Source organism: Falco cherrug, chromosome 7, assembly GCF_023634085.1.
Source record: "Falco cherrug isolate bFalChe1 chromosome 7, bFalChe1.pri, whole genome shotgun sequence".
Taxonomy (NCBI): domain Eukaryota; kingdom Metazoa; phylum Chordata; class Aves; order Falconiformes; family Falconidae; genus Falco; species Falco cherrug.
In genome coordinates this window covers 64,660,349-64,682,013 of record NC_073703.1, presented here as the reverse complement: position 1 = coordinate 64,682,013, position 21,665 = coordinate 64,660,349, and the positions used below count along the sequence as shown (strand labels likewise).

General features: G+C 42.1%; 1 protein-coding gene across 1 annotated transcript in view; it reads right to left on the bottom strand.

The window, feature by feature from the left end:
- Positions 1–21,418, bottom strand: part of ESRRB (estrogen related receptor beta) — a 135,524-nt gene extending 114,106 nt beyond the window's left edge. Inside the window, exon 1 of the mRNA XM_055716153.1 lies at positions 21,266–21,418. Coding sequence (XP_055572128.1) covers positions 21,266–21,267 — 2 coding nt within the window. The 5' untranslated portion in view covers positions 21,268–21,418. The remainder of the gene's footprint in view (positions 1–21,265) is intronic.
- Positions 21,419–21,665: the final 247 nt, after the last annotated feature.

Here is a 21,665-nt window from a genome sequence, read left to right as displayed (position 1 = left end):
CTTTAGTTTTATGTCAGAGATAATAATTTTCAGTGAAAAAACTTTTGACAGTAAAATGCATAGCTACATTACCAGCCATCTTAGTGCAGAAACGTGAATGGTGACAGTCTCAGAGTGGTAGGCTCAATGAATGTACACAGCACTAACAGTGCAAAGGAATTTCGAAAAGGAGCTGTCTTATCAGTCAGCTAGAGCAGCCAAGACCCTGCCACACCAATCTGAGATAAGCACAAAGAAACAACAAAGAAGAACCAGGGGGTCTGGAAATGTATGACTGGTCTTACTTAAAATATGTACCCATTTCAAAACCAAAAACCTAATAAACTTACTGCACCACACCACAGACATTTCACTTCAAGGAAGAGAAAGTAACCACCACCATTGCCTGCTCCCTTTAGCAGCCCCAGCTGTTGCTGGTATCTCAGCCTAGTGATCTGTTCACGAGGCCAGAGCCTTGATTATTACTGAAAACCAACAGAGCTCCAGCAAAGTCAAAGCTGCAGTCCACATGAAGACAAGTAAGTGATTAAAGGTATTTTAAAGAGACAATAGATAAGAAAAAAGCTCTGCCACAAGATTTGCAAGCTCATGGCTCTGTCAAAGAAATACAACATGCCATCTCCACACAAGGACTGGTAACTTCTTGTGCATCACTGAAAGCCACAAAGTGCTGGGTGTGAGCAGCTCAGTCATTCAACCTTATCACAATGCTTGACTGTCAACTTTTCCTACCTGGACTGAGAAGCAATGCCTGAATCCTCCTCATCCACCAAGCCCCAGCCTCCCCAGCAGTCCTGGGACCAAATCGCATGCCTTTTCAGATGGCCCCTTCAGTGAACATGACAAGGGCAGAGCAGAAGAATGCTCTTAGTAGTCTTGTTCAGGGAGCACTGGCTGCCATGCCACAAATTAACATCATCCTCAAATTATTTAGGGGGGGACAGTCAGAAAAATTTTGACTAGTTTCTCCTTTCCTGCCAATTGTTCCCATCTTCTACCTCAATTCTGGCTGGATTCCCCCTTCCCCCTGTCCTCAGCTAGCACCGCCAGGCTCAGTCCTCCTCACCCTAGCCCCCCCTCCCCAAGGACAAGCAAAGTTATTACAATAATGAATTAGCCAGGCTGCTTACTGCTGCCAGTGGCGAAGGCAATTATCCCACTCCATGTCCCCAGCCACCGCTCAGCTCCCTCATAAAGAAAGGCTTTTGGGGCCGCTTTGTGCTTTGATTGGAAATGAAGAGATTGCTAATTAGGGAACCCCTGCTGGGATCGGGCTGGCAGGAACAATGGTGAAACGGACGGAGCACGCGTCCATTTAGAGAGGGGGGGAGAAGAGAGAAATGTGAGCTCCTCTGTAATGTAGTGCATCCTTCGCTCACACCATAAACAACAGGGCAGACAATTTTATAGAGCTTTTCACCTTTTAAAGCATGCTAATTTGTTTATAGGAAGCGATAATTTGGTGTGTGTTTGCATAGGTCAATGCCTGTAGTTTCTGTGTACAGTATGAATTGACGCATGCATGCATACATACACTCTTTAAGAAAATGCCTCTGGAAACAACTGTGTATCTACACAGCTGACTGTATATTTCTTGTTATTCGCTGAGCAGCACATATCAATCCTACACTAACAGGGAAAGAGGCTTAGAAAAGCCTGTTGATGAGTATTAACACAGTATTTTAATGCCTGAATTCACAAATCACCAAAGTTGAAAATGACTTACCAAATTAGTCAGTTCACCTGAGGCTTGCCCAGCAACTGCTTCCACTGCTTTGCCCAAGTGCTTTAAATGACAAGTGGACCTCCAGGAGGAGAAAATTTCACTATTAACACAACATTTTCTTAAAGTCATTCTGAAATTTCTTCTTAATTCAATTGCTCTAACTGTCCATGGGGGGGGTCACAGGAGCTAAATTCACCTTTCTTAGCTGATGAATTGTGCACCAAAAAATTAGAAAAGATCTCCCTCACAGTGCCCCAGTATATCTGGACAACTTCATAAAACTGTACCAACAGCTCTTATATACATAGCATGCTCTTCTTTTGGCCTCTAGACACTTTTAACTCTTGTCAAAGAAAAAAAAAATACCTCCCCAACAGATCAACATGCAAATCATACCATTTATAAAATACAGCCTGTCAACAAAAGCAAATGCCTCACCTTTCTGTGCAAAGCTGATAGAAAGCAGTTGGAATCTATCCTGCATTGCTCAGTTAACTAAGTAATTCCATCAGGGAAGCACACAAGTACCATGTTAAAACTGAAAGTACAGCTTTCAACCACATATTTGACTTGCCATGCAGAAAACTTGCATATTGTTGATTAGCACAATGTACTGTGCACTAGGTGACTTATGTAAGCTAAAGCAAATTTCAAATTTTAAGCTTGAATTTACATTTCAGAATTCCCTTGCAGATACTGAAGCATTTGAATACACAAGTGTGCTTTCCCCTGAAAACCTTTTCAGTAAAGCACAAGTCTTAACAGAAAGTGAGCACTAAAGGGTGGAAACACAGTTGAACTGAAAATGACTTTCAAATTCACAGACTATTTCTCCCTGCTGTTTGCTCACCTCTAGTGTTTATATCCTTCAAACAGTTGTAGGTAGTTTTCATGTTCCCTTCTTAGTCATCACTTAGCCAAGCTCCACATATTTAGTTCTTTTGATCTTCCCTCATAAAAACAATCCCTCCAGCTCTGTTATCATTTTTGTTGTTCTTCTCTTACCACCTTCCAAGTTTCCTCTGTGTTTTTTGCTGCTAGTGCCCAGAGCTGAAAGTCTCATCAGAATGGTACCAAGCAAGAACACTACCTGCAGCACAATCAAGTCTCATATGAAGACCAACATTTGCAACCCACCCATTTTGCCCCCTTGGTCTGCCATGCTACAATGCCAACTCAGATTGAACTTGGCCATCACTATCATTCCCCCACACTCCCTCACTCCAGTTCTCCACTGTGTTGCACTTACCTGGTGGGAGTATTTCCCCTCATGTAGGTATAATCTGAAAGTAAAACCCTCTGCTAGAACCACACTCAAGAGTTGTTTTAGGTTGCTGACAAGCCTGTAGTTACCTATTGCACATACAAAACCTGACCACTTAAAAGCAAGGAAACATCTACCTAACAACACCAAGGGCCAAATTGTAATGTGGTGTACAGTGGCAGAACTCATTTGGTTTCACTGCAGCTGTACCGGTTTACACTAGCTGAGAAGCTATTTCCATAAATCTTATACTGTCCATATCACAAACAATCACATTATTCAGAGAAAGTACAAGGAAGGGTATATTTCACTCCAGTAGCTGCAATTCTGATGCATGAAGCCCCGTTACCGTGATTTCATAATCCAAATATTTTCTTTTTAGGGATACAGCTACAGTGAATGTACAAGCAATTCAATATATCTACCAACTGGTTCTGGAATTCTTTAGTAAAGCACTTACAATTGCTCTCTTGATAATCAAATTCTAATTTAATAGAAGAGGAATAAAACTCATGCTAAAATTATGGATGTACAAGCCACCTGCATTTGAGGCTGATGAATGGGCTTCATTACTGCATCCATTCACAGGGTCTGATTTGACTAGCCTTAATATCCTAGCAAAGGGGGGTGAAAGGAGGTGGCCTTCTCATGGCATTATAGCAGGCAGGTCGGGGGAGACATTGGAAGAAATAATCAAATGTTCTAAAATCCTGCAAGAGAGAAGAAAGCCCATTCTCAGATTGACCCTCTCTCGACCCTAACAACAGGCTACTAGTTCTGGCCTTGTGTGAAACACTTTTTCTTTTAGAATTTCCTTGAAGTAACTCTGTTCTTTACATCCATTCCTGGGCAAGGCGGGAAAGTGTAAATGTAAAAGCACCCAGGCCAGGATTTCTTCCCCTCATTCTTCCTGGAGCAACACAACTACATTCTACTACATACAGCATGGGTAAAGCCCAAATGCTTTTAGAGCACATTAAGTTTCTTTCCCTGGGAGATTTTAGTGTAAGATTTTTATTTAAAAATCACCAATGAAAGAACTGCATCTCTTCCTCCCCTCTGCAGAACTGTAGATTTTCCTTTCATTTGATACAAATAACACACACGTGTTACATTCAAAGAGCATAAAACTACATTGTTCTTGCCTATTTATTTCTTTTAGGAGTTCAGCTTTTACACATCAAGTTGTAGAAAAATGAAGTGCCTCTACGCAGGCTGCAGAATCTTTTTAATCCACCTCTGTTGCTGAAAGAGGAGATCCCACCATCCTTCCCACCCCAGCAACATTTGTCCTGTTTTCTCCCTTGTGTTAACACATGTGTTTGTACAGCTCAGATTGAGGAGCTGATCTGGGTTAAAAATGCCAGAAGGCTAGTTTAATTCAAAATGACCACAAACAGGATTACTATAAGTCCAGGTGTACACAAATATCTGTATGTGACATATGACCCCCACATTACAGCAGCTGTGAAAGTTGTGAAACCATTAGCAATGTCAAATGGTTTCTTAAACACACTCACATCCGGGGTATTTTTCTTTGAAAACTTCCCCATTCAGGTAGGTAAATAATGACATGGTTGAGACAGAATAAGATTGAAAGACATAAATTACTGAACTGAAAAGCGTGGTGCTGTCAAACTAATACCTGCTTGAAACAAAGTCTATTCAGTGAGAGATCTGAGAAGCATAATAAATTTAATTCCAAGAATAGGCTAAGGGGTGACCTGATCTAATTGTAAGTGGGGGGAAAATTAAAAGTGGAAAGTTCTTTAATCTAGCCTTAAAAGGATGTAAAGCAAGACTATTCCTGGTATCCAAACCTAGACAAATTTCACTTAGCAATAAAGACATTTTTAAACAGCAGGAACTGGCCATTGGGACAACTTGCCATGAGGCATGCTGGATAATCTATCACAATGTCTTTAAATCAAGGTTGTATGTCTCTCCAGAAGACAGTGATGAGAAGCTGCCTGGATAAGCGCAGGAGTTACTAGGTGGAATTTAATGGCCTGTGCTATGCAGTTAGGCCTAGAGCATCAGTGTGGTATGGGTCTGCCTTAAAATCTGTTTAGATTTCTTATGGTTCTATAAGAGTTGTAAAAAGCAAGACAAATGTATGCAAAGACAGTATCTGCTTTGGTCTGCTGAAACCATTCACTAAGAAGTGTCTGTGCTGTATCCACTATCCAATACTTGTTTGTTCCTTGTAAGCTTCAATTAAAAGGAGTCATACATGGGTTTTTTTAAGGCAATTTCTTATACATTGCAGTAACCTTTCTATGAAAAACTAGCCATTTTTACCAGAGGACATACGCTTCATCTACCAGAATGTATAAAGCATACATAAAGAATGTGTAAGCAAGGGCTGTGTATTGCATGAATCATAAACAAGAGGAAAAGCGGTCAGCTAAGTCTGTCCATGTCTTGAATTCAGTAATCTTGTGGGTGGAAGGGAGGGAGGGGGGGGGTGTGAGGTGAGGAAAAGGAGATTTTTTTTTTTTTAAGACCTTCTTTATTCTTTTGAAAGTTCATTCAAACTCCATAGAGTAAGTTGCCAATAAGAACAAATACTACAAATCCAGTACATCATGGTTACAAAATGAGTGAAGAGAGCTGTTTGTTGATCAGTCAGTCTCAATACATTTGCCTCACTATCCAGGTTTGCCTTCACTATTCAGTATGCATTTTTGGTATGGGTGAGCTGGAAGCCTGTACTCAAGCCATGAACTCTGCTGTAACACATGCTCATAAACAGGAGAGGAAAATCCTTGTTCTTCCAGTTTCTCACATACTCCAGCTAACCAAACACTATTCTAGTTTTAACAGATAAAACAAATCTGTCATTTAATTCCAAGTGAATATAGCCATGTTCTATCAGAAGAGAGTCTGTCATAATACTGGGGAAAATATTTTTCTATTCTTCTCCATTACATGTCAATTTACTACTTTATTGCTTATTGAAGGCTTCTTAAAGGCACACACTGCTGTTCTCCAGCCCCCTCTCTGAATTGTTTCATAGAAGGCTGTTGTTTAAGAACTGATCACCTGTCCTTTCTGCAACATCTCTCAAACCTCAGCTTCTAAAACAATGTTAGGAAGACACACTTTCTTACTACAACTTACTGCCCCTTGGCTCTCACTAAGGAAAATCTATATTGCTTTTCCTCTACAGGGTTCATACCAGCCTTTTCATCCTGCCAGATTCTACCTTTCCATAAGGGTGACCCAGGATTAATTATGTTCAGCCCATCGTTCATCTAGAAAGGCAAAGAACTTAAAAAAAGAAAATAAACTGTGTATCCACTGAATATTTTCTAGTTTTCTTCACTCTGAAATTAAACTCTCAACTCTTAAATATTCTAGCTGAATTCAATGAGGTGTCTTTTTTTAAAATCACTTCCTGAAACAACTGATTGTAGGGTTAAAAATCCTTGGCGACACGATGCCCCAGCCATACTTACTCATCTGAAATGCTACACTAGCACAGCCTGGGGAGAGAGGAAACAGAAGTGACCAGAGTAATTTGTGTTCTCAGTTTCAAGTACCTAACCAAAGAAGAAGTCCCTGAATCTTGGCAGATGCTGACTACCATTGCAGAGCTCCAGCGATGCATCCATGAGGGCTGCAGCAAGGCTGGCCCAGATCACAGATGCAGGACTCACCAGGTGGTAGCCTCTCTAGGTAGGATAGCCCTGTATCTTAGGGAGTGTTTTTATTGTCTAGACCTTGATGGTGACATTAGGGTTGAATGTTTATGGGTGAGAATCAGGAGGAAGGCCAACCAGGCAGATATCATGGTGGCAGTCTGCTGTAGACTACCCAACTGGGAAGAAGAGACAGATGAAATACTCAATAAGCAGCTGGGAGAAGTCTCACAGTCACCAGCCCTTGTTCTCACAGGGGACTTCAACTTAACAGATGTCTGCTGGAAATACCATACAGAGAGAAGAAACAGTCTAGGAGGTTCCTGGAGTGTGTGGAAGATAAATTCTTGGCACAGCTGGTGAGGGAGCCAACTAGGGAAGGTGCCTGGCTGGACCTGCTTTTTGTGAACAGAGGAGGACTTGTGGGTGATTTGGTGGTTGGAGGCTGTCTTGGGCCCGGCGATCACAAAATGATAAGAGTTTTTGATTCCTGGAGGAGGGGGTCAGCAGAAATGTCGCCTTGGACTTCCAGAGGGCAGGCTTTGGCCTGTTTAGGAGATTGGCTGACAGAGTCCCTGGGGAGGCAGTCCTGAAGGGCCAAGGGGTCCAGGAAGGCTTCAAGAAGGAAATCTGAAAGGCGCAGGAGCAGGACATCCTCATGATGGATGGAAGAGGAGCTGGTGGGGAAGAAAGCCAGCCTGGCTGAACAGAGAGCATTGGCTGGAACTCAGGGAAAAAAGAAGAACTTATGACCTTTGGAAGAAGGGGCAGGCAACTCAGGAGGACTACAACAATGTCATGAAATTTGAAGGGCCAAAGCCCAACTAGAACTTAATCTGGCTACTGCTGTAAAAGCAATAAAAAAATGTTTCTATAAATTCATTGATACAAAAGAAGGGGCTAGGGAGGATCTCCATCCTTTATCAGACATGGCGGGGGCGGGGGGGGGGGGGGAAATCTAGTGGCAAAGGATGAGGACAAAGGATAAAGACTCAGGCGAAGAAGGCATTAACAGTAAGACCAGTTGTTTGCTGGATACCCAGCCCCCTGAGCTGGAAGACAGGGAGCAGAATGAAGCTCCCATAATCCAAGGGGAAACTGTTAGCAACCTGCTGCACCACTTAGACACACACAAGGCCAAGGGGCTGGATGGGATCCACCCAAGGGCACTGAGGGAGCTGGCAGAAGAGCTCACCAAGCCACTTGCAATCAAATTTATTACCAGTCCTGGCTAACTGGGGAGGCCCCAGTTGACTGGAAGTCAGCAAACGTGCAAGAAGGGCTGGAAGGAGGATCCAGGGAGCTACAGGCCTGTCAGCCTGATTTTGGTGCTGGGAAGGTTATGGAGCAGATCATCTTGAATGCCATCACACAGCTTGTCCAGGACAACCAGCCAGGGTTTATGAAAGGCAGGTCCTGCTTGGCAAACCCAATCTCTTTCTGTGACAAGGTGATCTGCTTAACGGATGAGGGAAAGGCTGTGGATGTTGTCTACCCAGACTTTTGTAAGGCCTTTGACACAGTTTCCCATGGCATTCTTCTGGAGAAACTGGCTGCTCATGGCTTGGACAGGCATACCATTCACTGGGTAAAAAAGTGGCTGTGTGGCCAGGCCCAAAGGCTTGTGGGACAGCCAGTCACAAGTGGTGTTTCCCAGGGCTCAGTGTTGGGGCCAGTTCTGTTCAATATCTTTATCAACGATCTGGGTGAGGGGATCCAGTGCACCCTCAGCAAGTTTGCAGATGACACCGAGTTGCCTGCTGGAGGGCAGGAAGGCTCTGCAGGGGGCTCTGGGCGGGCTGGACCGATGGGCTGATGCCAACTGTTTGAGGTGTAACAAGGCTCAGTACCGGGTCCTGCGCTGGGATCACAGCAACCCCACACAGTGCTACAGGCTGGGGCAGAGCGGCTGGAAAGCTGCCTGGGGGAAAGGACCTGGGGGTGCTGGTCAACAGCCACTGAACAGGAGCCAGCAGTGTGCCCAGGTGGCCAAGGCAGCCAACAGCGTCCTGGCTTGTGCTTGAAACAGTGTGGCCAGCAGGACCAGGGCAGTGCTCAGCGCCCTGTGCTTGGCAGTGGTGAGGCTGCACCTCGAATCCTGTGTTTGGTTTTGGGCCCCTCACTGCAAGAAATACAGAGGTGCCGGAGCGGGTCCAGAGAAGAGCAAGGAAGCTGGTGAAGGGTCTAGAAAAGAAGTCTTATGAAGAGCAGCTGAGGGAACTGGAGTTGTGTAGCCTGGAGAACAGGAGGCTGAGGGGGGACCTTGTTGCTCTCTACAACTACCTGAAAGGAGGTTGCAAGCAGGTGCGGGGCGGTCTCTTCTCCCAAGTGACAGGACAAGATGAAACAGCTTCAAGTTGCACCAGGGGAGGTTGGTTCAGATTGGATATTAGGAAAAATTTCTTCACTGAAAGGGTGGTCAGGCATTGGAACAGGCTGCCCAGGGAGGTGGTTGCGTCACCATCCCTGGAGATATTTAAAAGATTTATAGGTGTGGTGCTTGGGGACAGTTTAGTGGTGCACTTGGCAGTGCTAGGTTAACGGTTGGACTTGGTGATGTTAAAGGCCTTTTCCAACCTAAACAATTATATGGTTCTCCAAAGGCCTTGTCCAGGCTGGAGAGATAATATCCTCCTACCCACAAAGAACTGCTACCTCTGACCGCCCTTGTACCCTAGCCTAGAAGACAAGTTTAAGACAAAGAAAAGAATCAGTAAACTGAAAGTGTAAAACCTTTTCAATAGAACTACAATAAAGATTATATCACAGTTCAAGAGACTGATGCAGTGTTGTAGCAGAGGGAAAAAATAAACAGAGACCCTACTGGAGGCAAGGAGGATTCAGAGACAGGACTTACTGTCCAAAAAGTATTGAAGAGTGGAAACAGTGAGGAAGGAACCGGCAACATGAGAGAGAACTAGGGAGAAAAAAGAAATTAAGAAATAATTTAAACTGAATAACCAGGAAAATTATCTTGTAGCAGAAGGAATTGAGCTGTGGAACTGTCACCCCAGAAGTGAACAGGGATGGAAGAAAGCTGTGCAAGCAAAGCAAATCAAAGAGAAGAAAAATAATTGAAAAAACCAAGAAGTTTTTCCCACCTCTGACTGCTGTGATTCCCCAATCTGGAATAGCTGGTAAACTTAGAAGAGGTGTAGCTACTATCGCAAAATATCTGTAGAAAATGGCACATCAGCACTTCCCTTCAAACCAGTAGCATGTTACTGATAGGAACGGTTTTCCATGCTCAGGAAAGATTATAGCCTTCCTCTTTAAGGGACATTGAAGCATGGGAGTATTTTTTCTTCCCTAATGATAGGAGAAGGAAATGAAGGAGGTCAGAGTCCTGTAGACCTCTCTGTACTCCCTGTGGTCTAGTTTAGGAGATTTAAAAGGATTCAGATTAACTGGGGTGGCTTTGTCGATTACACACAGAGAGGAAAATGACCCCATGTGGTAAGTGTTTCCAGGACAGCTGCTCCGTTGGTGAAACACTGCTGCATTCCAGAAATAAACTCCTACAGTCAAATTAGCAGCTCAAGTCCTCTCTCTGCAGAAATGTGCCTTTACTAAAGTTGCAGCAGTTCCCAAATGAATGGGAAACCAGCAGCATAAATTCCAGCTTGGCTCCAATTTTAAATAGAAAATGGTACAAAAAAGATGTTTGTACAATATCAAATCAGTCTTCATAGTCACATAATTGCCCCACATTACTGATGGGCTCAAAACAAAAAAGGAAAATTGGGAATATTTCAGGCTGGGTTGGAGAACTAAAACTAGCATGGTTCCCCAACACTCCAGATCTGTCATGAGTTTTTCAGGCCCAAGTGCATATCAGTGCTTCAGTGTAAGAGATTTTGGTTTTGATTCCCATGTGGGTCAGTATCTACCAATGCAAAGTACTGAAGAAACATGCAAAAGATTACAATCTACATTTGAAGCAAGATAGGAGGCACTGTTGCCCCTTGCCCAGCCTCTTCTAGCTCCCAGAAGGTAAAGCAGAGCTGTCTTCTCACTACAGAAGTGAATTCTGGGCCATGAAAGTAAATTTGCTCAGAAGCCCCAAGGCACTCATGTTTTACTGAAGACATACATTAAGCAGCAAAACTACATGAGACAGCTTCCAAGTTTACACAGGTGTACAACTACAAGTTTACAGATGGCTGTATTGGGGAAGGCCCCTAAATCAGGAGGGGAGGGGGGGGCAGTGAGGCAAGGGTGGGTAAAACACCAAGCTATACTTTTCAACAGATAACAGGGCACTTTTTCTAGGCTCACAGGGTAGGTATTGTACAAGAAGTAGGCTGCTCCACATAAGAACTGAGTGCACAAGTGTTTGTGATCCTTCCTCTCACACTGGACTCTCATCTTAAAAGCAAAATACCTTGTTCTTGTCCAAATGCTTCCTCTGTCAGGTGAGACCTGGGAAGGTGTTCCCAGATGCTCCACTGCAGAAGCAAGGTCCTGCAGGCACATCACTCCCCTTCACCCACAGATGGGAAAGATGAAGCCAGAAGTTAAAGGAACAAGTACCAGCATGGCAAAGTCCCTGCTGGATGTTTAGTGTAGTGCCCATTTATTTCAAGAAACTTTCACCAACTGGTGATACAGCAATGCAGCTCCTCTGACTGAACACACTGCCAAACCAAAACCCATCAAGTGACTAAACCTTCTGCAGACTATGCATTGCAGATTAGAGGTTGTTACACATTGAAACAAACTCACAGCTGCTGCATAATGTGGTCTTAAACATAAATATCTGAAAGCATCCTCTAACCTATTGACTCTTTCTCTTTGGGCCTGCTCCTGCCTTGCAAATTCCACTGCAAGAGCCACCCAGTCAGTGGGAAGGAACACACTACCAATCAGAAAGGATAAATTCAGGAAGCATCATTTCTGCTTAGCTCAGCCTTGCTCCCTGGTTGCTTTCTTGTCATCACTGCTACTTTCACAGTGACATAGCTTATCTATCCTAGGGATTTTCACAGCTTTAAAACACTGCCTTTAACAGTAGGAAAACATTCTGGGTAAGCACAATCAGGTACCTCAAAATACAGATATTGCATGTCTGTAACAGAGTATCGTGTAAACAAGTAATTCAGCTATCTGCAAAGAATGACAACACCGATTCCAGTTGCAAGAAAAGCTGTGAGGACAGCTATGCCAGGTCAAGGTACGAAGTCACCTAGTCCTATATTCTGTCTCTGATACCAACCACTAACACCTGCTCAGGGAAAGACTGTAAGAAGGAAGAATGTTTTCCCTGCTCTTCACCTTGCTGCACCTTTGTAGACCTCAAAATGTGAGGCTGTGGCTTAGGCTTTCCCCTCTAGACCATAACACATACTGGCCACTGATGAATTCACGTTCCATATATTCCTTCGTATCTTTTTGAATCCACCCATAACATCACCGCTGAATGATGGAGAGGCCAACAAATCCCACAGTTTAATTTTGTGTTATGTGAAAAAATACTTCCTTCGGTTTATTTAAAGCATTTTTTTTAAAAGAGAAAAGGATGACTACAGCATTGAAAAAAGGGGGGAAACAAACATGCAGCAGAGCTCTCTTCTTAACTAAGAAAATGGAGGTGCTAATTTTTTTAAGAATTAGGCAGTTATTAAACAGGAAAATAAAGGCCTATGCTCTTTTTTCCTTATCTTTTAGTTGAGTGCAAAGCAAGTAAAGCCACCTGTACTTCAAACATGCCACACCTGTAGCAATACATTACCACAAATTCCTATCTCTGTTACCCTCATCTTTCTTCTAACCACAGACTTCATGACTGACTCTACCCCCTTGAGATTCAAGTCTCTCGCCTTGAATCAGATTGGAAGCTCTTTCAGACAGAAGCTGTCTCATGGCTAAATGCAGCAGCCCCAGCAGTAGGGAACATGTCAAGATACAAACAATGAGGGTAAAATGGAAGCAACAGCCAAAGCTGCCAGTATAACTTGTAGCCATAGTCTGACAGCTGGTTAAAAAGAAGTGGAACAGTCATAGCATGAGATTTATTTAGTAGTACTAAGTAGTAGATAATAATTTTACGTTACATAATACACAATATTGCATACTATATTAAACTCAGTATTGTGAGCCTCTAATGTTCAATTACTGGTGAAGTCCCAAAATAAACATAATTATATTCTATATGATACATCAGTGGTTATTCTTATCACCCTCTTTAAAAAAAGATAGTTGGCATTGCTTTTTAGTTGTTCCCTGAAACCTGTGGTCTAGACACTTTTCTTCTTTTAAAACAAAACTGCCTTTTTTCTCATCCTTTGCTTTCACATGGTGGAGATGTAAATTCAAACACCAAGTACAACGATAAAGTTGTTGGCAACTTCAAAGAGGATGAAGTACAGAAATGATATATAGGGTAATTAAATGGTTCTGTAAGTTATTTGCGTATCTCTCTATATAAAGCTGGCCTGACTTAATAAAGAAGCATTTCACAATAGCTTTTTGGCCCTCCTGGCTTTCTACAAGTTTTTGCAATACCCTCCAAATGGTCTTGAACTTTCCTGGCCTTCTGACCTGGCTATGTGAAGCTGCAGAGACCTGCCTGAGATTCCTCAGGACACAACACCACATCCAGAAAGTGCAAAGCACGTACAAGTACAAAGCACAGAGAAAAGAGATAGAGAGCCTGAAGAGCAAGCTGCGCTTACTTCTATGTGTGAGAGTCCAAATCTTGTAGTTATCAGCAATGGTCCAGTTAACAGTGCAAGCCAAGCCCAGTTAATCAGCTGACTGTAGCTGGTGCCTCAGGGGGAACAGTGTGAGGGCTTTCCCAGCCCACTGTGCTACAAGGACAGCTCAGAGCCCAGAAACAGGCAGGAACGTACGCCCCACCAGCCCATGGTTGCCAAAGCACCCAACAGATCCTGTTGACCAGGCTGACATTCTGCATGCTGTGCTCTTTGGACATGTTTCATGCACCTGTAGGGGTGGTGTACCTGAGCAGATAAAAAGCATTGTTCCTCCAGTGGCCCTGGCAGCAGGTAGGTGTTTCTCCCTTTGCCGCCCTGAGGCCAGAAAGAAATGCCTGACCTCTTAGGGCAGGTGGGATGTTTCATCATCGACCCCCCCTCAGGCCACACAGGTGGCTAGAAGTTAGCATTAGGCTCACAATGATCAAAAGCACTCAACCACTCTGTTTCAACTTAGAAGACCAGCTGGGGGGGGTTGGGGGGGAGGTGACTGCCAATTGGCCAGAAAAGGGAAGGGAGGGAAAAGGGTGGGAGAGATGGTTACCCTGTGACATGATAGCCTGATACTTCATGGAATTCTACAGACCAAGACACTGCCAGCAAACACTCAGTATAGCAACTCACAAACTACCATTTGCAGCCAATCTCCATTAAAGACTATAAAATAACACTTGCTGAGCTACCTCTCTGCACACACACCTCTCCGTACAAGCAGACAGACAAGTGGTAAGCTAGATAGGTGTCTAGCGCAGGCTTTTCTGGAATGGGTTAGCAACAGAGCAGCTCTTCCTTTGCACTATCCAAGGTAAACAGAGGATGTTGCTGGTACAAAGTGCCTCAAAGTGGCAGGAACAGCATTATCACTTCAGTGCTGTTTCCTGAAGGATCAATAAGCCAAGACAATCAATTCTTCTGGCTAGTCCTTATTCCCCAGGAGAAGCTGTGGCTCTCATCCCCCATCATTTAACCCTTCACAAACACAGCAGCAGCCCCATTAATTCTGCCCTCCTTAAACACACATTCCATGAGCCCATATGCCAGAAGAGACTACAGAGCTGGAAGTAATGTAGCCAGGTGAACATGATGCGGCAGAGAGGTATGGCCCATTACTTCAGCACAGCAATAACATGTCTAGATACTGCCCTTTGAGCACATGGCATTGCCCTGAGCAAGGCATCCTTGCATCCGATTTCTTTGCACAGGATAGAGGGTCCCGAAGAAACCATAGCTCTGTATGCCCCACTACTTCTCTGTGCAGGGAGCCCAGAGCACCAGCTGATACTCACAGAAGGGGGCTGCATAGGCAGTAGATGGCATGGACAGTTATCAGAGGTCACAAGAGCAGAGCCTATTTAGGGACACAGAAAACTGAAGTTTAATCCTATATAGCAAAATGAGAGTAAGAGGGATGGGGAGAAAACTCAGGAAGAATGGCAGACTCATATGGTTATTTGCAATGTAAGTAAGGGAATGGGGGCTAGTGGAGGCAAAACACAGGACTGTACTCAGAGCTTGTATTAACACAAAGCATTTTGCTGTGCAGTTCTCCACAGATCCTGGAGAACAGACAAGGAGGAACCCCATTTAAGATGGGCAAAACACATCACATCAGTGAAGAGACTCACCTTAAACAGAACAGGGAGTCTGTCAGAGCTAGAATTAAAGAACAGTAAACCAAACAGCTTGCTATAAAGACTGGCCATGAATACATTAAAGCTGTACACAGAAGTTTCCACCTAAAAAGCAGTGGGGCTTGGGATAGACTCCTAGAATGACTTTTGGCCAAAGTGTTAGAAAGGATGCCGAGGCAATGAATCCCTTCTTAGCCCATGTTTGACTCACAGAATCCTTGCTGTTTGCCCCCATGCAAAGACAGCATTAGCCAATAGTTATAACTTGAGTGCTCCCATACTCTCAGTGCTACAGACTGTAGATCTAAACAGTATGACCAAGAGAATCATGTTCACATGATCTCTTCACCAATCTACATGAATTCACATCACCACAGAGAAAGGTTGAAATCCCCTGTACTTGGCCATGGGGACATGATGCAACAGGGAAGAACTTCTAATTTAGAGGGAAGCAGTAGAAAGAGCTGTCAATGAGAGTAACTGCAATTTAAAAAAGCCCAGGAGACCTGTAGGAAATGAAAGGCCTGAGGATGGAGAACAAAGCAAACAAAAAGAAAGCTGTCTGGCAAGCCTGGTGGCAGACGTACCCTCTCTTGTCACCCAGAAAGTCATCCTCTAGGTCCTGTGAGCTTTAGAAGGATGTCAATGAAATGCCTATGTTTTAATATATGGCTACCGGTCATTTGCTCAGGTCTACTGCAAAGAGTTGATCATGGGAGGCTGAGGAAACAAGAACTTCTGGAGTGCATTTCCTGCTGATCCAGCAAACACAATTATGAAGAGAAAGAGAACCCATTCTGAGAGCAGCATGAAACTCTTGTGAGCAGGATCATTCACATCTCACATCGTTGAAGGAAAGGAAGAACAGCAGTGGCTCCTTAATGAATAAAAATAGCCACTTATGCTCCCCTCTCATACATGCTGGACATATGCTTTCCAGTATCCAAATAACAAGATTTAGTTGCATTTTTTACCCCATTAGAAAAGGTAATTTCCCCTAAAGACACAGCCCTTTTTCTGAAGGCTTTCAAGAGTCCTGAGACTTTAAAACTGTCATTACTTTCAAGTCATCGTGTCAGCTAAACTGTGTGCTTTAAAAGTTTGAAGAGTTGCAGTATTTCCTTCCCCAAAATTCCTACACTACTATAAAATAATTTTTGAAGTACTTGTGGCATGCATGGAGGACAAGAACACAGCTTTCTGTGTAGCTTGTAAAGAAGTTGAAAATTGGTTTTCAGTTCCCCAGCTCTTCATAAACTGTATATACACCAGGCAAAGCTGCACTGAAATGCAGCCACCTTGGGGGTAACCGGCAGCAGGTCATTCATAGGATTTAGCATAGCACCGAAAAGGACAAAAAGGAGAAGGAAGAGTATTCTGCCTGAAAGGTCAGCAGGGGAAATTTGAGTATAAACTGCTAGGCCATGGTCACAGCAGAATAGTGCAAGAGAGGAAAAGGCGGAGGCAAACAGAAGGGGAATGGGCATGGGAAGGGGAGGAAGGCAGGAAGAAAAAAGTGTTATACAGTGTTCAGCTCAGCTACAGAAAGCTCATGTCTCAAAGTGATCTGCTGTGGGTGCCAGTTAGTAGAAGGAAAGAACACAATTATTATGTATTTCAAATGCATTTAATAACGTACACTCTAGCTGATGGTGTTCTCCTCAGCAGGTCCAGGCACAGAGCACAAAGAGAAAGGGGCCTCAGGCATTCACATCAGGTCCCAGTTTTAAATAATTTTTAAACTAGGGCAAGGTGCCAATTCTTACTTCAAGGTGCTGCACCCAGATAGACATGTCAGCAAAACCAAGGTCAGTGTATACAGGATGACCATCGATACACATGGCTCCAGACTAAACAGGAACTTACTTTTTTTAGCCAAAGTTTACCACTTTTGAGTAATAAATCTGGAGCTTCATCTCAACAAGAGTCACCAAGACCAAAATCAGTTCCAGTGCACAGGACAATGCCATTGAATATTATACTAGCCTTCTACCTGCTTGTCTTACCAAAATCAGAAAACCTTTTTGGTGACTTGTACCAAATGTATTTAAAAAAACAACAAACAAACAAAAAAACCCACAAAAAAAAACCCAAAAAATCCCCACCAAACCAAAAAACCCAAGTTGTGTAACTCTTATTGCCAGCACAAAACCCACTTGTTTTCATGCTGTGCACCTGTGTCAGTGATTTGCAGTTTTTGCCATGGGGATTTATATAATAAGATTGTTCTCTTGTAGATCTTGGAGTAATTTTGATGGTATCATTTTAAAGGCAGGGAAACTGAGGAACGTGGAGATACAACTTGGCCGTGTGTCATAAGACAGCAGGTTTCTACCCCAGTTCCTTTTCAGGACCTTTTTACAGAAAAGACACAGGATCATGGCACAGTCTTGATTTTCTGCGGTTCACCTGCCACAAATTTTCCAAGTCCAAGCTCAGGACAAAAAAGCCTACTGCTGGCTAGTTCACAACATACCAGGCCTTAGCAGCACAGAGGTCCTCTGCTTGCTGCAGGCAGGCCAGCCTGCTCTTTTTCAGCAGCAGCAGGGTCTACCCAAGCATGTATTATGAACTCATCACAAAAGCAATCAGACATTAATTTGGTCAATCATTCCTGTGACAGCAAATCCAGTTCTCCAGCTAGACTATTTGACACAAGACTCCAGCTAAACTGAAGGACAGAAAAAATGCTTCAAGATATACCAGTCTACAGAACAGAAACAGAACAATTTAGATATTGACCTACCCACACTTCTTTATCTTTCCTTTTTTTTTTTTTCTTTTTTTAAAAGAAAAGGTTACCCAAGAGTTAAGTAGAGCCAAAAATATAAAGCATTTAAAAATTTAAATCGGGACTTCCAGGCATTAATAACAAAAAGGCAGCCCACCCTCCTCATTCAGAGGAGTATTTATTTGAAGTTTCTATTAGGCTGCTGCATGCAACTGCGTGTATCCTGCTTCACTAAAGAAGAGGCTTTTTGAAGCATCACTTGACTTTGTTTTAAATATCTCGCTACAGTTTCCATTTTAGCTCTGTGAGATGATTATTTTCTCTCACCAAACTGAAGTTATACAGCAGTTGAAAATGCTGATGGCTTAACTGGTTTCCTTCCCCCCCACCCCCCTCCACAGCAGCCCTGCGGGGTTTTAACTCTTTCTGCAGCACTGAAATGCTGCTTTTGGAGTTCAATGTTTAACTCGCGCTGGGAGACTCATAAATATTCGGAGTCACTCTCTCCCTCTCTGTTTGATTAGGAAATGAGCCTTTAACTCAATGTAATCCCCAAGCCATTAACAAAAAAGCCCTCAACAGCTCCACTATTAGAATTTCACTCCTAACCCACAGAGGATTGAATTAGATTAACATAACTACCCGCAATCTGAGTTTATTTTCTGTGCCAGATAGAAATGTGTCTTCAGGAAAGGAAAAGAAGAGAATGGGAGAGCAAGCATAGCATTATGAAATGTAAAAATAGAGAGATGAGAAATAGATGGACAGATGTACAGGTGAAGCGATAAAAGAGGTAAGAGAGAGCGAGAGAGAGATAGCTACACAATCTTTAATAACTGGCTGCTGGCTTTGGGAGGTTTATTCAGAAGGCCCCTAAAACCACAGAATTGTTTCAAGAAGAGTATTTTTTTCCTGCTGGTGTTTACTCCATATTCTCAGGGATTTACAGCAAGACACCTGAGCATGCTGTACTCCAGACACCTGTGCAGCGGATTTGGCACAGGTTTTATTTATAATTCCCAAGAGATGTCATACTCAGCAATGAAAGGAGGGGCATGAAGGAGAGAATCTGCATGTCAATCATTACTTTGCAGGCAAAGAAACAAATAAACTAGGATGAAACAAAATATGTTCTTTGGTTTTTTAAGGAATGAAAAAAAATCATGCAATAACCCTGTGAAAAACTACACTGTGTAGAATAAGTCAGTTTGAAGGTTGATAGGTGCTTAGTCCACAAAACATGACACATTAGTGAAGCAGAAACTAAATAACAAAGACTTCCTTCCACATAATGCATCAAAGTCTTCCCTCTAACCACAGATAACTCCCTCTCTCCCTCCCTCCAAATAAAAGTAGTCCCATAAACCATTGATTGGTATGCTACAGGACAGTAGTAGTTTGCTTATTTTTTTCCAAATGCAGTAATAAAAAGATATGGCAGGTTTAACAGGGGAAAAGACCCACATGCGGTTGAAAGAGGAAGATGAAGTCCAGCAATGTGGACACAACTATTGCATAGTCCAAGAAAATTCTTAAGGGTAAATATTTTCTATCTGTATACTTGAAGGACTTTCGAAATTCTTGGATTCTGCAAAAAAATGTATAGTAAAAAGCTTTTGTAGTAATTCTAGAGCATAGTCATGCTGATATTTCTGTTTGTGTAGGGAAGAAAAAGATTTTTATTTTTATTTTTCAGGTGATAAGATGTCTCTCAGTTTTCAATTTTTAGGGGGACCTCAGACCAGCTATATTCTTTGTTAGTTACAGAGTCAGCAATTTTATTTCTTTAATGCCTTTCAGAAAAATCTGCTCTCCCTTTATTACACAATAACGCTGCATTGTCACAGAGAGGCAATAAATGTAATATCATGGCAAAACAAACAGAAAAGGGACTTTAAATAATTCAAATACATTCATTTTTTAGTAAAGCAAGAAGTCTTAATAATCAAGACGAAGCCTCCTGTGATGAGAATGGTCAGGCTGACAGTTTTGTTTTATATGGGGGGAGGGGAGCTTTATGGCAAGAGGTGTATTGCAATGATCATTTTGGGCAGTATTTCTGTATGTAAATTCACCAGGTTTATCCATATTGCCCTAAAAGCCTTCCTTATATCTAGAATTCTAGGTGAAAGATCAAGTATTTATATCAATGGTTAAAAACTTAGAATTAATTTGTAGTCAGTATTTTTTGTTGCTATAACTTAAGTTAAAAACTTTGAGTATTGTAAAATGTACATAAAAGAAATGAAAAATAAATAAATAACAAGCCTATTTGCCACTTTTCTACAGTCAGTCCAAGCAATTCAGCTATCATGTATTTCTTAGGACTTGATATTTTAACTGTGAGACTGCTCTAATTTTATTATACTATTTTTATTAGACACTTGTTCCCCCAAATTATTTTATGTTTAGCTTCATTTTATTTGTTGTTGCTTTCGAAAGTAGTAAATTGTAGGGGAAAAAAGTTTTTCGAACATATATTTCATGAGACAATTAAACTTAAAAACTTAACATACTAAAATAAAAAACTGTAATGTTGGCATTTTTGGGATAGACATTATACATACAAGAAATAAAGGAATTTTTTCTATACTGAAAAATAAATATTAAAACAAAATTATGTAAAAGAGAGAACTCAAACCTCTGAGGTAAAAATATGGAACAAGAAAAACCTCTTTTTATTTTGACAGAAAATGTTATGCTAAAATCTATTAATAAAACCAATTTCTGACTAATTATTATCTTCCCTCTCTTCATATTCCTGTTAACAAAAATACTCCAAAAAATATAACATTCTTCAAACATTTTGCATTTTGGCTGCTTTAAAGTAAACAGCTCATTGGTGATGAGAGAGTAACTTCCTCCTTTGATTGCCACTGCACCGACTTTGCAAAGACTTGCACCCCTCTTTTGCCACTGAAGAGTCTTCAGTTACTTTGGGACATTTAAGATTAAAGAAACATCAACTGCTTAACAGTAAATGCATTCAGTAAAAGAAAAATTTCATTTCACCTTCCTGCTAAGAGAAGATTTGATAGGAAGCTAGGAAGGAGGTGCTGGGGTTTTTTGATAGAGGAAAGGGTGTCGTTTGGTTCTTTTAAGACAGGACTGCTGAAGTTTCCAGGTTTGCTTTTACCAGCATGGGATAAATAGCACCTGTCCTTGGTAAGCCCTTAAGCAGAGTTACGTTATACATTGACCTTTTTGGAATGCCAGCAAACCTGACCGTTTCTATTCCCAAAACAAAACTGTTCCACTCAAACTTTCATTTGATTATTTCCATAGGAAAAAGCCACTCTCAAATAGCAAAACTGCCTGATTTCTACAAAGTTCTGAACCAACTCCTCTCCTTGTGGGTCACACTGACCTTCCTTTGACAGTGTGAAAATAAAAAAAAATAAATTATTACCTTTAACCATATCGAGATGCTGCCATAATTTTTAGCCCATATAAAAGGATTGGTGCAGAACAACATTTGGATAAAAAAAACCAAAAACCCAATGACAAAAACCAACCCTATAAATGCAATAAAACGTAGAAGTTTGCTACTTACATGCTGCAGGCTGGGAGATGAAGCTTGAGGCTGGAGTAGAATTTCCCTTGCCCTCAGGTGTTTCTAATTGCTGATTAAATATCTTTTGGTTCCGCCTGCACCAGCCGACAGTCCCCTCTGCGTCTCTGCCTCTCTTTGTGACTAGGACACAGTACTCCGAGTCCCAACCTATAAATAGATCCCAGCTCTGTGATTGATATAACAGGCAGCTGACAAAAAAAAAAAAAAAAAAAAAAAAAGAGAGAGAGAGAAAAGAAAAAAAAAAAAGAAAGGAAAAAAAAAAAAAGAGAGAGAAAAGAAATAACCAGGTCTTAAGCAAAGCAGCAAAAGCTGGGCTTTTAACTCTGCACTGAGCCCAGGGAGGAGTCCCCCACAGTCACCCGTGGGCATCAGAAAAAGA